The sequence below is a fragment of the Lepidochelys olivacea genome (assembly GCF_965140295.1).
Source record: "Lepidochelys olivacea isolate rLepOli2 genome assembly, chromosome: 1".
Taxonomy (NCBI): domain Eukaryota; kingdom Metazoa; phylum Chordata; order Testudines; family Cheloniidae; genus Lepidochelys; species Lepidochelys olivacea.
The window spans coordinates 122,017,350-122,033,895 of NC_140411.1; the positions used below are offsets into that span (position 1 = coordinate 122,017,350).

The 16,546-nt window shown below is 41.5% G+C and overlaps 1 protein-coding gene across 1 annotated transcript in view; it reads left to right on the top strand.

The window, feature by feature from the left end:
* Positions 1 to 16,546, top strand: part of VWA3B (von Willebrand factor A domain containing 3B) — a 113,378-nt gene that overhangs the window by 40,279 nt on the left and 56,553 nt on the right. Inside the window, exons 12-16 of the mRNA XM_084650429.1 lie at positions 54 to 192; positions 1,296 to 1,427; positions 9,664 to 9,762; positions 11,156 to 11,338; positions 15,173 to 15,300. Coding sequence (XP_084506555.1) covers positions 54 to 192; positions 1,296 to 1,427; positions 9,664 to 9,762; positions 11,156 to 11,338; positions 15,173 to 15,300 — 681 coding nt within the window. The remainder of the gene's footprint in view (positions 1 to 53; positions 193 to 1,295; positions 1,428 to 9,663; positions 9,763 to 11,155; positions 11,339 to 15,172; positions 15,301 to 16,546) is intronic.

Below are 16,546 nucleotides of genomic sequence, written 5' to 3' on the forward strand. Positions count from 1 at the left end.
GAGATGTTGCCTTTCACACCATGTCCAGGTGACTTTTTTTCCCCTCCCCCTAGGGTTAAATGGCTCCAGCGAGGGAGCAGAGGACTCTTTGGGAATGTGCTTGAAGATCACATCTATATTCTCATTGATACATCTCAGTCTATGAGGGACAAACTTCCACTTGTGAAGGAGAAAATATTTCAGCTCATTCAGGTTAGATAAAATGGGGACTCCCGAAACTTGGTATGTGTAGCAGTACTAGCACTTAGAGCTGATTGGAGCTTTTTTTCCCTCCACATTGTTTTCAGTTAAAATTGGTAGCCATTTTTAAAGAAATGGAATGTTTTGCAAAAACATGTGATTTTCCTGAAAATGCTGTCAGTTCAGGTGCCCAATCTCGGCCAGCAGCAGCAGCAGAGAGCAGCAGTTGTAGAGAAGTCCTGCTTCGCCCTAGGCTGGAGCATGCCCTCTGCGGATGGAATCTTTGGAGATTTTAGCAACACTCTCTACTGAGCACGTGTGAATTGTGATTTTTCCAAAGGCTTGTAACTAGAGCTGGGTGACATTTTGGGGACAAATAATGTATTCACCAAAAAATGCATTTTTGGGTTAACCAGAATAGTTTGTGAATTTGTGTTGAGTTCACTGAATAGTTTTGACCAAACTGAAAGAAAAAAACATTTTGGTAATGTTGAAATGAAACATTTCATTTAAACCTGTAAAATTTCTTTTGGACTTTCAAGGCATTTTGACAAAAGCAAAATTTTTTAGTAAAAGTCACAAGCAGGACGTGGGCAATAAACAATAAATCGCAGAAGTCTGAGCCCCGTGGTGTGAGGCTGCCGTTGTGGAGGTCACATAAAATCACGGAATCCATGACTGACTTGTCATTTCACTTTACCCATGTTTAATTCCCCCCTGTGCCTGATGAGAAAAGGGATTAGAACTTGGGTCTCCCACACCCTAGGTAAATGCCCTAAATACCAGACTATAGAGTCATTCTCACTCTCTTTCCCTGGCCCAATGGCTATTTAGTGTCATTCAAAGTGGCAATTCATAGTCATTCATGACAAAATTATAAGCAACTGAAGGATCTTATAATGGGAAATGTCAGGGAAACTTAATAATAGGTGATGCTACTATCTCCCACCTAACATATATGTATAAAGAATACTTGTCATTATTTATTGGGATTATACTACCAATTATACATGAATGAAAACTACTCTTGTTGATGTTTCTCTCCCAACGTAACATGGGTTGGTCTTTTTTTTTCTTTTAATATTGAGAAAAATGCAACTGACTATCTCTTACAGGAACAACTGAGACACAAAAGCAGATTTAACTTTGTGAAATTTGATGCTCAAGCAGTAGCTTGGCAAGAGAAACTTGCTGAAGTTAATGAAGAGAATTTGCAAGATGCTTGGCTTTGGATAAAAGAACTGGAGGTAAAATAGAGAGAAACATATCAAGAAGCATGTATGAGCTAAGTTACATTTACATCCCCTATTTGTATAATATTATTCAGTTAATTGAGTTAATTTAACTAATAATGTGGCAAGTGTGACCATGAGGCGTTCTAGAAGGCACTCATATTCAGTAGTTATATAGAGTTTGTATTTGATTTTAGTGGAGCTGAGAGACAGAGTGTTGGAGCCTCAGATCAGGGATAGTCTTTTAACAGTGTTTTATATTGGTTATTTATTATATAACAGGAAAAGCATGTGTTTATGATACTAAAATTCTTTATATCTCCTAGTCCAGTGATTTATTTGTGGAGTTCCTGGGAGTGAGGAGTGGGCAAGGTGAAGAAGCCACATAAGGATTTTGAAGCTGTGAACTAATATAAAGAGAATGTCTTAATATATTTTGTAAATGGCAAGAAATCACAGAATAATATAGAGGGGAGGGGGAACATTGCTAAGCTCTGGGTAGGGAGTTACTGAATGTTTAGAATCAGGGAACAGATAGTTTAATGAGTATGAAATTGAATTTTCTGGGCTTCCTCCAGTCCCTGGAAATAAAGCACTGCTTTACTTAAGCCAGGTATGCAGTACAATATCATGCAAGACTGGGAATACCTTGAAAAGGCATCCATTTGGCATAATTTCAGCCAGTCAATGAGGAACACCCATTTTCTTTGTTATTCAGTAGAGCTGGCTAAGTGGGTGTCTTTATGAATTTCCTGTCATGCACTCAGCTCTACATCTTTTTGTTCTTGTGCAATTCCCTGTGCTTTTCAAACTACTGCCACGCATGACATCTGTTGCTGACCTGCAGTATATTTAAAAGAGCATGTGTGTAAGTCTTAAGATCAGAAGGTGGCTTTAAGAAGAAAGTTAAAGAGAACAGCAAATCACTAGGAATATTAATCAAAACAAATTCTTTGATATCATGTAATGCACTTGGATCCCCTTGGGGGGGTGTTTAAAAGGAGACAGGCCTGTAAAACAGTAACAGTTCTTGGAAAATTCCCTTACAAGTGGCAACACTTATATCATATGGGATGATAACAGTATCATATACGAGGTATGTCAAATTTGCTAAAACTAACAGATAAAAATATCAGTGATGTGTTGAATACAGTACTGCTTCAGAGTTCTTGAGATGATGGAAAACTAGATGGGACAACTTCAAGTGTTTTCTTCACATCACTTGGATTACCAAGCAAATCTGTTTTTCCATGATGTGCTAGAGCATATTTTGTTTATTTCAAATTAGGTCAAAAACAAAAGAACCAAAAGATGAACAATTTAAACATGATGTATTTAGGATTGACATGCCCCTAATATTAGTGGCTGTGTATACTGCTCCCAAAAAAACTACATATACATATACTGGAGCACTACATATACTCCAATGGGAGCTGCGGCAAGTGGTGAGCTGCAGGGACATGGTGGGTGCTGCTTCCCGCAGCTCCCATTGGCTGGGAACGGTGAACCGTGGCCACTGGGAGCTGCAGGGGGCTGTGGCTGTGGATGGTCAACGTCAGTAAAATGTCTCACTGCCCGCAATCAGATTACCCTGATGGGCTGCATGCGGCCCGCAGGCCACAAGTTGGCCACCAGTGACCTGAGTGTTGGTGGGATCCTCCAGTTCTGCAGGTACTGCGAAAGCCAAAGACCCTAAGTGGGCAATTTCTGAGAGGAGTGGCAATGGGGTACCGACTGAGCCAGTTAAACATCCTGCACTGAGCAGCTCAGCACATAGCACAGCCACATCGGTACCGGCAACTACAGCGGCACTACCGAAAACGTCCTCTTCGGTACCGATGCTCACAGTCTCGCAAGAATTCCTTTTCCATAAAGACTTGCTAGTCTTTGCAACACCGGCATCTCCCCTTCTAGGTACCGACGTTATTCCGGCATACTCGGTACTGTGTCAGTTTTCACCACCATCCGGATTGGTCCCACCCTTTTCCAGTGAGGAGGGTGATGATGAGAAAGGGGACATTTACTCCTCACACCACTCTTCACCCATTTTGGCAACCACAAGACCCGGTCCACCAGAACAACCCGGATATCATCCTGATGCAATGGCCTTATTGGGATCCATGGGCTGTGTACCGGCAACAATGTTCTAGGTCTCCTAGCATTCACAGGGAGAGACTGGGATGCTCCCCATCAGCCTTGGTAGGTGGTCCCTCTGAGCCTTTGGAGAAGACTTTGGAAGAGCACGAGGAGATTTTGGATTAGGAAGTTGTTGGGCTGGTGCCAAATTATGTTGAATTGCTGTGACTGATACGAATGAATGTGGCAAGCATGAGTGGTATGGCTTGGTATGTCTGAACTTGCTAGAGGATTCTGGGAGCAGGATTCTCTTAGCATTAGATAAATGATGTAAAATCACTGAAGGTGCTGGAACTGCACTGAAATGGTTAATAATGGCTCGATCTGTATGTATATTTCTACACCAAACTTTGGAATAGCAGCAGGGACAAGCTCACAAAGTAAAGAAAACGTAATATCCTGTGATCAGTGGGCTTGGCACAAGCTGACCTGGGTCAAAGTGACTACTTCTGATGGCATCACTCTGAGAGCTTAAGTGAATGATTGATGAGAAGGTAAATAATGATTGAGCTTTGGTCTGTGTCGGTGTCTGCTTCGCAGTCCCTTCCGAAATATTAATTAGAGTATACCAGTAATAAACGCTCACAAGGCATATTTCTGGGACGTGTGACTCTTTTGAGAGCAAAAGATATAAATGCTAAGCAAAGTAAATTAATTAGATTAGTTCCCCAATTAATATCTGAAGAGGTTCGAGACTGTGAGACAAAGTCCCCAGGGTAACCTAGACTCCGCTTTGAGGGACCTTTGTGGAATTCTAGAAGGGCTCAGGGTGACCTAGGCCCTGCTTTGGGAATGTTTGACAGACCAAGTACCTGAGAGGGAAAAGAAGAGAAGAGAAGAAGTCTCCATCTAGAATTGGTAGATATATCTGCTTTGTTTGACAATTAGGATACTGTGCAGAGATAACATAGTTACTGAGGATGTATGCATGGGGAGCTGAGGCTTATAGGAAAAGATGTGTACTGTATAACCTTAACTGCTTGTGTGATTCTTCCTCAAATAAATTACTGTGCATGAAGCATATTGGTTTCTGAATTCTCATTGGTACTGGTAACATCCGCCCAGCCATGGGCAATTAAAAGATGTGTTTCAACAGAAGTCACCCCACCAACCAATATCTCTTCATCTTCTCCAGACAAAGCCATCATGCCTCCACTACCTACAACAGCTAATAACTTTAAACCATTCTAGGAGCTATTTAAAAGGATTGCTGACTCGCTCAGGACACCCTTGGAAGAAGTTGCAGAGTCTCAACACAAGCTGTTGGACACTTTGCAAACATCAACCTCATCAGAGATTGCGCTTTGAGGCACTCAAATGAGGCACTCCTCATGAGGCACTCAAATGAGACATAAATGAGGCACTCCTAGATCCAGCAAAAACCATCTGGCAGACTACCCAACAATACCGCCCACTTGTAAGAGAGCGGAGAAGAATGACTAAGTTCCCTCTAATGATCTGGATTTTTTGTTTTCACATGCCTCACCGAATTTCTTTGTGGTAGAGTCCATAAATGAATGGCGCAGACAACACCACTTCAGAACCACCCCGCATGACTAAGACTGGAAGTGGTTAGACCTCTTTGGGCACAAGGCCTATTCGTCAGTGACTCTGCAATTCAGAATCGCCAGCTACGATGCACTAATGGCCAAATACAATCACACAAATTATTCTAAGATGTCTGAGTTTATTGATTGCATCCTTGATAACAAAAAAAAAAAACAACCCAAAACAATTCAAAGCACTCATCTTGGAGGGTCACCTTCTTGCATGGATAGCCTTTCAAGCTTTGTTGCATGCATCAGACACAGTGGCATGATCCATTGCTATAGCCAGAGTTATGCAACAGGCTTCTTGTCTCCACCTCTCTGGGTTTCTGAAAAGTGTAATCTACGGTTGATCTTCCCTTTGAGGGCTTGAAATTGTTCGCAGCCAAGACTGATGAATCCCTCCACGCCCTAAAAAATACTAGGAGAACTCTTCGTCTTTAGGCATTCACACATCTGCACCAAGAAGGAAGCCAGGGAAATACCACTCAGCACAATGAACAGGGCCTGCACCATACGTCCAACCACAGAGACAATATGACCCACAAAAATGTAGACCGGGGTAGGCAAACTTTTTGGCCTGAGGGCCATATCTGGGTAGGGAAATTGCGTGCAGGGCCATGAATGTAGGGCTGAGGAAGGGGGTTGGGGTGTGGGAGGGAGTGCAGGGTGTGGAGGGGGTGGGATGGGCACACGTTTTGGCCCGAGGGCAGGGGGTTAGGGTGCAGGAGGGGTGCTGGGTGCAGGGAGGCTCGGAGAGGTGTGGGGTGCAGGAGGGGGCTCAGGGCAGGTGGTTGGGGTGCAGGAGGGGTGCTGCAGGGGGCTCAGGGCAGGGGGTTGGGGTGCAGGGTGCAGAAGGGGTGCGGGGTGCAGCAGGCGTTTGGGGTGCAGGCCCGTGGGACATAGTTTGCCCACTCCTGATGTAGACAGAGGCCTACATAGACGCAGACCACTCCCAACTCAGCCATCAACATCCCAACAACCCTCCTGGAAACTGCAATTTTGAGTGTTTGGTCGAGGGCCTGAGATGCCTCCCCCATTTCCAAGTGCTGAAACCATCAACAACCGTCCATCCTTTCAGTGGTCCTCAGTCCCCATTCCACCCAGTATGACAGACCATCACCTCGGACAAATTGGGTATTAGAAATTTTCAACACTGGTTACTCAATTCAGTTTACCTCCTTCCCTCCTCACTGCTCTCCCTCCCTGTTCCTCAGGGACCCTTCTCACAAGCACCTTCTACAACAGGAAATAGAATCAGTATTGACACAATATAAAGGGAAGGGTTTTTATTCCCATTACTTCTTAACCCAGAAAAAGACTTGGGGATGGAGGCCCATTCTTGACCTAAGGAAACTCAACAAGTTCGTGAAGGTTCAGTGGTTCAGGATGGTCATGCTAGCAATGATAATCCCAGCACTGTAACAGGAGGACTGGTTCTCAGCCCTTGACCTCCAAGATGTATATTTTCATATCACCATACACCCATCACACAGGAGATTCCTCGTATTTGTTCTGGGACAAGATCACTACCAGTACAAAGTACTGCCTTTTGGCGTCTCTACAGCTCCCTGGGTGTTCTCCAAGGTTCTCGTATTGGTGGCAACCCACCTCTGCAAGCAAGAGGTCATGATATTTCCCTTCTTGGACGACTGTCTACTCAAAGTCCTCTCCTGGGAAGACACCTTTGAAACTACTCAAAAGATGATGGCTCTCTTCTCACAGCTAGAACTACAAATAAATATGCAAAAATCAATGTTGGCACCTGAACAAAAACTAGAATTCTTTGCGGCCCACCTTGATGCACTGGAGCCCAAAGCCTCATTACCACTACACAGATTTGTCACCCAAGTTAATCTGTTTGTCATGTACAAAACAGCCTCCAGATATCAGCCAGGACTTGCCTGCAATTATTAGATCATATGGCAGCAACCACGTTTGTTGTAAGGTGTGTCAGGCTACATATGCATTGTCAGTGCTGGCTCAGGATGGTATACATTCTGCACAGACATAGCCTGAACAAGTGTCTTACGATGTCACTCACAGTCAAAAACTCTACACTGGTGGACTCAACCCCACTACGAGTTCCCTTCACACAACCCCCTCTGTCAATGATACTTACAACAGATGCTTCTCTGTTAGTTTGGGTAGCACACTTGCACAACCACATAATCCCGGACCGGTGGTCCCCCTTGGAGTAAACATTACGCATCAACCTACAGGAACTACAAGCAGTCTGCAATGTATGCTCACGCTTTTTACCGCTGATCAGGAACAAGACCATTAAGGTACTGATGGACAACATTGCTTGCATGTTTTATATAAACCTTCAAGAGGAAGCAAAATCACCACAGCACTGAGATTATGGAGCTGCATCCATCACAATATCCACATATCAGCTACTTATCTGCTAGGATGTCAGAACACCAGAGTGGATACGCTAAGCGGAAAATTCTCTCAGGACCATGAGTGGGAAATAAACACCACGGTCCTAGAAAATATATTCAGACACTGGGGTTTCCTGACTATAGACCTTTTTGTGACAGCCCAGAATGCCAAGTGTCCACAATTTTGCTCAAGAACGGGATTGGGGCCCTGATCTTGGGGCAGTGCTTTCCTCATCAAAAAGGATGTGCCTCTGCTGTACGTGTTTTCCCTTAGCTCCCCCTATCCAGGGTGATATACAAGATAAAGACAGAACAATCCAGAATCATCTTGATAGCTCCCATGTGGCCCAGACAAACTTGGTTCCCTTACCAGATGAAGATGGTGGTATGCCCACCACTCACTGTTTGCCCTCTTTCACGTCTTCCGTCTCAGGACGCAGGTCAGGTTCACCACCCAAACTTGGAGATCCTCCACCTGAAGGCATGGCTCTTCGATGGTTCCAGGACAATGAAATGACCTGTTCGGAAGATGTAAGGGACATACAATTAAACAGCAGAAGGTAGACTACACATTATACTTACCTGCACAAATGGAAGAGATTCCACATATGGTGTCAGAACAAGCAAACCATGGATATTACCTCCCCCTTACCATTGGTACTAGATTACATACTGGAGCTAAAGAAATCAGGTCTATCCTCAAGCTCACTAGAGTACACCTTGCAGCCATCACAGCTTTCTGTCATGAAGTTGACAGGTACTCAGTCTTCATCCATCCTATTACTAAATGATTCCTCAGGAGTATTCGGAACCTCTATCCTGAAATATAAGCCCCCACCCAACCCTGGGACCTTAACCTAGTACTATGCTGTCTTACTGGTCCCCCATTTGAACCCTTGGTGACATGTTCTCTTGTGCACCTATCGATGAAGGTGGCCTTTCTTGTTGCCATCACAACCTCCCAACGAGTTGGAGAACTAGGGGCTCTCCTGGCATACCCCCCATATACAATCCTTTTCAAAGACAAGGTTACTGTAAGACCACATCCTAAATTTCTACCTAAAATGCTTTCCTCATTCCACTTGAACCAACCTGTCTACCATCCATCATTCTTCCCTAAACCTCATGAGAACAAACTAGGCAATGGTCCATACTCTAGATGTTAGACGGGCATCAGCATTCTATCTTGAAAGGACAAAACCCTTCAGAAAGTCACCAAAGCTATTCCTTTCCGTTATGGAAAGACTGAAGGACCTGCCATATCCAAGCAGAGGCTCTCAAAATGGATTTTTGGGTGCATTCACCTTTGCTACTGCCAACATGATCTGCAACCCACCCACCCCCCAGGCAATCGCACACTCCACCAGATCACTCTCCAATTCAATAGCCTTCCTAAACAATGTACCCATCATAGACATCTGTAAAGCAGCCACTAGGGCGTCAGCCCACACGTTCATGGAGCACTACCCAACTGAACAACAAGTTGACCTCGAATGCTCTGTTAGGACTCTGTCTTATCCTCATTTGCAAAGCTCCTTCCTTCCACCAAGGGACACTGCTGTATAGTCACTAAAGTGGAGCATCCACAGGGATAGCACTCGAAGAAGAGACGGTTACTCACCTTGTGCAGTAACTGAGATTCTTCAAGATGGGTGTCCCTGTGGATGATCCACTACTCACCCTCCTCCTCTCTACTTTGGAGTTCAGAGATGCACTCTATGGTGGAGAAGAAACTGAGGGCGGTTTGGTTGCACAACGCTATGTAGCTGCCAGGAGTGGCTTACGACTGGGAGAGAGCATGTGCGGCCCAAACGGGCATTGTTACTGAAAGTCTCCGATCGCAGGCATAGGGACGCAGATTCGCCTAAAGTGGAGCACCCATAGGGACACCCATTTTGAAGAACCTCAGTTACTGCACAAGGTAAGAAACCCTCTCTTCCAGTCCCTTGATATCTAAGTTATACTTATTTGCACAGCCATTGAATACTGAATTAGTGCAAATTTTACTATTACCACTTCCATCAAATTTCTGACCAGCTGACGCTCAACATGTAATTTACACCGTGTCACTGCTTTATCATGAATTTGCTCCTGTAATTGCTAGAAAAGAGCTGATGGTCTATTTTTAGCAGTGTAACAGTATTTTGTGTATCCTCCCCCCCCTCTCATTTGGGTTTTTAGGTTGGCAGTTCCACAAATACGCTCAAAGCACTTCAAATTGCGCTTGCTGATAGTGACATTCAAGCCATTTATCTTCTGACTGATGGGAGACCTGACCAGGTATTTGTGAAACAAGAAAACAGAGATGGGGTAGTGTGATGATTCGGTGGTAGTAGTAGGATGCCGAAGCACAGCTTTAGGGATGAATAAAATATCCAGGAGGCTCAAGCTTGTGAGGTTGTCTGTTGCAAAATTGATACAATTAATCTCTAAACTAGAGGTAGTGGGGTTTATATCCTTTACTCTCTTACGGCAACCCTGTTTTATCTGATTTATGGCATCTAATTTAATTCTATAGGAAGCTTTTTTAATCAGCTGGTGGTTGGCTAAAAGGCTGAAGGGATAGCTTAAAATCTAAGATTAAATAGTAAAACTTGTATATGAGGTAATATTAAGAGAAAAATTCTCATGAATTAAAAAAATGCAGAAAAATTGCAAATCCAACAGTATATTTGGATTTAAAGATTCCCCTTCAGTGTTACAACTGAAACATTGCAGTCTTGTGTGCTGCATGAGAACCAGAAAGTGAAAGACTAATAAGAAGATAAAGAGATGGCCCTCCAACTACAATACTTCCTTCCACCCCCAAATAACAAGTTATTCTGGGGGAGCAGGTGCAAAAAAGTAGGCATGTAGATCCTCTTCCATCCATTTGCTGGAAGTACATAAGGGCTATCCCATCTCTGGCAAATTGATGTTGTAGTAAATATTGTAGGCAGAAAATTAGCTGTTGACTTAAATTTATCATAGATTTTTTTTCAAGTATCTGTTCTATTGTAAACTGCTGTTTGTATAATGTAAAACATCTCTTATTGATAACATTGGGTCAGATTCTCATTTCACAAGGTATAGTTCTGGAATAACTTCAAACTCTTGGTTTATATAAGTGGAAGTAAGATCAAAATTTGTGCCAATATGTTTATAGCAGATGAAGTTGTGTTATTTTAGCACAAAATGGCCTGAGGTTTGAGAAGATATAATGCAGCAAACAAAAACTGAAAGGAAAGCACCTCTAGTTCAGCTACAAGTGCTATAAAAGAGACAAAAATGAAAATTTAAGTTATAGTTCATGGTGAAAACTGGCCAATATGCTGATAGAGGCATTTTAAAAATAATTCATTTACCGGGGAAAATTCAGCTCAGTTGCAACATCTGGCATTCAGCAAAGTCTAGATATTACTTAGATTAAAAGTTGAGTTGAATGATACCTGAAGTGTATTGCTCAAGCTCACATGGTAAATCAGTGATTCAGGTAGTGTTATAAACCAGGATCCTCTTGGATCTTTAGGGAAAAGTGCAAATATTTTTCTTTTTCTTTGTGCCTTGAACAGAAGGGATTGGTCCTACAAGCAGTGCCATGGCTAGTGAAATTCTGTACAGTGTTTGTTAAATAGTTGTTTATCTGCAGCATATTTAATACTATTTATTATATTTTATTTTTTAATTTTTACAGCCACCAAAAACAATTCTGACCCAAATCCTACTTCGTCATAAAGTTCCTATTCATACCATATCTTTCAACTGTGATGATACAGAGGCCAATAAATTTTTGCATGAACTGTCAACTGAAACAGGAGGACGATTTCATTACTATAATATTTATATGACGGATCCTGAAGCTCCAGAGCCTATTGTGGTGAGTATTTCAAACTAAATATGAGAGTATGAATCTTCATGGCATGTTACGGCACAACAGAGCTTACATATATGCAGTTTGATAAGTATGTGACTTAGGAAAGAGGCTAATCACTTAATCACAGTCAGGCTGAAGTGATCTTAAAGCTCCAGGCCTGCCATTGCTCAGTGATAGAATTTTATTAGGTCGTAACAAACCTAAATCACAAATATCATTTAATGTATATGTGATGTTCCCCTCTGGTGTTTTCTGGACCGGTGATCTGCTAGGCCTCCCTAATCCTTGACTCTGGGAGCCAGCCTTACCCTGCTCTGCTGTGAGAGCCCCCACTCCTGGGCTGTTCACACACAGCCTCTGGCATGTAAGCTGCTCCCAGCTACCTGCAAGCGAATGACACTAGCCAATATCTCTGGTCCCAGACACAACCCTAGGAACCTCCATCTTGCAGTGTCCAGTAATGCCTGCTGGATGCTGCAAGTTTATATAAGTTAGTCAATTTAACAAAGAAATTGATATGTATCAGGCTTGTTCTCCCAAGGGAAGTCTCTGACATACTGCAAAGCAAACGCACTGCTTCAGGTAGAATAAACAAACAGATTTATTAAATATAAAGATAGATTTTAAGTGATTATAAGTCAAAGCATAACAAGTCAGAGTGGTTACCAAAATAAAATAAAATATAAGCACGCAGTCTGAACTCTCAACCCTGTTAGACTGGGCAGCAACTAGATTAAGCAGTTTTTCTCACCGCACTGAATAGTGCAGCCCTTAATCTACAGGTTTGTTCCTTAAACCTGGGCCAGTCTCCTCTGTTGGAGTCTTGACTTCTCAGTGTCCTGGTTGTTTGCAGCATAGGTGGGGCAGGAGAAGGGCCCAGTATGTGTTCACTCTGCCTGTTTTATACTCTCAGTCCATGTGCTTGTAGAACACAAATCCAGGCATGTCTGTGTGGCATTGCTGAGTCTCTTCAAGCAAGGTTGAGCAATTGTCCTGTTGGGGCCTCCTGCAGGTGAGTCATTGTAGCTCCCTTGCTGGACAATGGCTGTTGATGGATTGTTTGACACCCTGCCCAGGCGTTGGTTTCTTTCATTGCTGTTGCCTCTGGGGAGCTAATATCTGGCTGATTCCCCAATTTACAGAATGCTTTAGTGACCACCATACAACACAATTCTCATAACTTCTTATGCATTAATGATACACATATATGGATAGAGAAATGTTTTTCAGCAGATCATAATCTTTCCCCTGATACCTTACAAGGCATGCTTTATATGTGAGATCACAATTATATGAAAATGAAGAATATGGGGCTTACAATATGTTCCCCCAAGGTACAGAATGTTACAGTATATTTATATGGGTGTTGTTAGTTTAAAAACACATGGAGGTCAAATTCTGCCCGGAAAAAGCAGGTGTGATTCCTGGTGTCGCAAATGGGAGTTATGCTTACACCTGAACTGAAATTGATCTATGATTTTTACTTCAACAATAAATGTCCTGTTAATTAATGTAAGCATATATAGCTAAAGAGAGTTTCATGCCTAACGTTATGACATATAGTTGCCACTGGAGGGAGAGGGTACAGGAGGGAATAAAACCATATCCATAAGCACTAAATTTACAAAAACAGCACAGACCTACCAAGTGTAATTAATGAGCTCAATCTAAAAATCCCCAGTAGTAAATTTCTTCATGGACTTCCAGAAATAATCATGTTTTTTTTTAAGTATTCTTGTTTTGAATTAAAGCATACAACCAATTAATTAGTTCCCCAAACACAAGGAAAAGTGGAATAAGAACTAGCATAATTAGGAACAAGAGAGTAGTATGAAATTTTGAACATCACAAACCATAATTCAGAGAAGCAAGACTAGAAATAATGCAGTTAAAATATTCCATAGGCTGTACTAGATGCCCTTATAGCTCAGCTGGTGTGGATTGTGTGAATCCAGAATGTGTTGGAAAGGTTGGAAGGATGAAGCTTGTATCATTGGCATGCTGTGCTCTTGCACTAGTGGGGCAATATTGGAGCCATCTTTGGAATTCACTCTGTATCCCATCTCTGGTCCAGAAGAGCCCAAATCTATTCACCTTCCAGGCATGTTTTGAGGTGCAGCTTTTTATCCCAAGTTTTGGAGATGCAGGGACATGATAAAGATGGGATTTTGGGTGTGGTGGGTATAGGGTGACCAGACAGCAAGTGTGAAAAATCGGGACAGGGGGTGGGGGGTAATAGGAGCCTATATAAGAAAAAGCCCCAAATAGCGGGACTGTCCCTATAAAATCGGGACATCTGATCAGCCTAGGTGGGTATTACTTCGGTTTCATTTTAATCTCCTGTAGGTTATTTACTTATTTTCTTTGTCTTAAAGTTGAGGAAAACTGCTGGTTTTGTCTCTTATATTACTGTACTTGTAATTAAATCAAAGGCACCTTAAGATCAGTATGAGTGCTTTTCCCCCCATGTACATTAGTTATAAACATAAACAATAATAATATTAAGGACTGTCTAATAATACTAATGACTGGTTAAGAGAATAGTACATAGTACAACCAATTTTTTTTAAAGCTGTCAATAGAGCTGATGCAAAATGTTCCTGAAGAAATGGAACAATGTACTATTGCCATCAGTAAATAATGGGCATATGACTATAGCAGCACTTTTCTCCAGTGATCATTTAGGATAGATTCTCCACTGCTTTGTACCTGTTGTAGTTACTTACCCCTGTGTAAAGTTGGTGTAAAATGCTACCATTCTGCACTGGTAATGTTTTACATCCAGTTTCCACTTACTCTGCACAGGTGAGATTACTAAAACAGGCACAACACATTGTGGAATTAGGCCCTTAATATATTAGGGTATTTGGGGCATTTAAAAATATTATCAAACATGAACCTGATGTTTAGATGCGGGTGCAAAGTGTCAGGATGGGCATGAATGGGGTCAATAAAGTGCAGGTTTTCTACTTTTCCCTGTACCTCTTTTTGTTATCTTGTGGGTGCAGTATATGGTTTTCCTGACATGTTTAATGCTGATACAATCTCTTCATTTAAGTTCAAAGCCTTATTTATACTGAAAAAAGAAAAGGAGTACTTGTGGCACCTTAGAGATTAACAAATTTATTTGAGCATAAGCTTTCGTGAGCTACAGCTCACTTCATCGGATTTATACGGCTAGTCCTTACTCTCAGTCGTAGGTGTAACGCTGGCATGAGATCAGAATCAGGCCTGTTTGATTGATATGCTGCTGTAATTGTTTGAAAAATAAAAAAAATGTATCTTTAATGTGTAACAGTAAAAGGGAAACCATGTCAGTTACTGGAGCTTAGCTGTAATATAATACCACCACTAAACATGGACAAGGGAAGCAAAAGGTATGTAACTAAAAACTTGGAGCAACAGGGCTATTCATGTCTTTTTTTGGAGTATGTAAAATTTTTCAAAGAGATAACTGGTTTGTGAGGTAATTGCAGTCATCTTCTTAAGAAAATTACAAAGCTTACATTGTCTTGCCAAATACACGTTAGTGCTATTTTTTGCCATCAGCGTGCTTGTCCTTTGCTAAAGGATATTTCTCTGTGGGAACATGAAATTACTGCCCTCATCATTTCCCTCCCTTTTAATTTTATGCTAATAGTCAGTCTATGTTTGGTGTGGGACCAAAGCAAACTTTGTTTTAGAAATGAGGGAAACTCCGAGGAAAAAATCCAAACAATCCAAAATGTTATTTCCTTTTTCTACACCAAAAAACTTATTTATTGAATTGTTTCTGTAAATGAATGAAGCATGTCTTAAGTGTAATTATAGTAACACATTCAATTTTCATTTTGGCAGAGTGAAGATATATACCTTTTAAAAAGAGAAATTGAACAGGGGGAAAGAGATCTTGAGAAAGTGCAAACCTTTCACACTGAATGTCTGATGATGAACTGGTGTAATGGAGAAAAAGATTGTGAAAATAAGTATGTTCTCAAACTGCCTTTATGCCTCAGAGTGCTCTATAGGTTACTCAAGCTACCCGTTAAATTTCTTGTCTTGTCTTCATTTTGCATTTTTCACCTCTAACATTCTCCTTAAGATATTTTCCTTTTGCAAAGAAAGGTTGAAAAATCTTTAATTAATACTATTGTAAGAATCTTTATGAAAAAAACAAGTCTGGAAGAAAAAGATGTTAAAATGTATTGCTTGGAATTGGAACAAAATGGTGTGTAAGCCAAGGTGGCAGCAGTAACACGGACTAGTTCAGATAGTGTAAAAAGAAAAGGAGTACTTGTGGCACCTTAGAGACTAACCAATTTATTTGAGCATAAGCTTTCGTGAGCTACAGCTCACTTCATCGGATGCACACATCCGATGAAGTGAGCTGTAGCTCACGAAAGCTTATGCTCAAATAAATTGGTTAGTCTCTAAGGTGCCACAAGTACTCCTTTTCTTTTTGCGAATACAGACTAACATGGCTGTTACTCTGAAACTAGTTCAGATAGTGTGCGTATTCTTCTGCCTCCTCCAGACAGTACATGCTTGAAAAAAGCAGTTTGTCCCTTCAGTTTGTGATCCCACAGAACAAGTTTGTACATTCATTCTATATTGATCCTTATGGTCTCAGTCCAGTTCCCACCCCTCCACCCCCCCAAAAAATACCACCACATTCAGCACCAATTAACAAGCTCATTGGAAGTCTAATTGGACAAAGAGCTAATGTGCATGAAGAATGAATGTCCCTAGAGATGTCCTTTAGGTCATGGTGGATGGAGGCAAATTCCTACGGCACTGGGGGAAAGTTTTTTCACTGCTACTAATTACACAGTTTCCATTTTATAGAAATTCAGAGGCCTTAGATCGCCAGGTATATCAAACCTTACAGGAGCACTAAATAAACAAAAAGGAGGAAATTATTTCACCTAATGCCTACTTCATTTGCGTATAACAAATAAAAAAACAAAAAAAATACATCTCAAAAAAGGATTTAAACAATGAAAACAATCTCCTGCCTTCAAAAAATGATCTGAATTCAAACAAAAGTTCATGATTTATTGTTATAGAGGATGTGCAGAATGATTTAAGATGCATGGTAGGAGCATGGTAGGTCAGCAGCTCGGTATAAAAAAATATGTAAAGTGTTTATTTTAGGGCTTCTTGTTGTTGTTGTTGTTAACATTATTAGAGACATTTATATCACTTATTATTTATAGGGTGGCTCACTCTCCT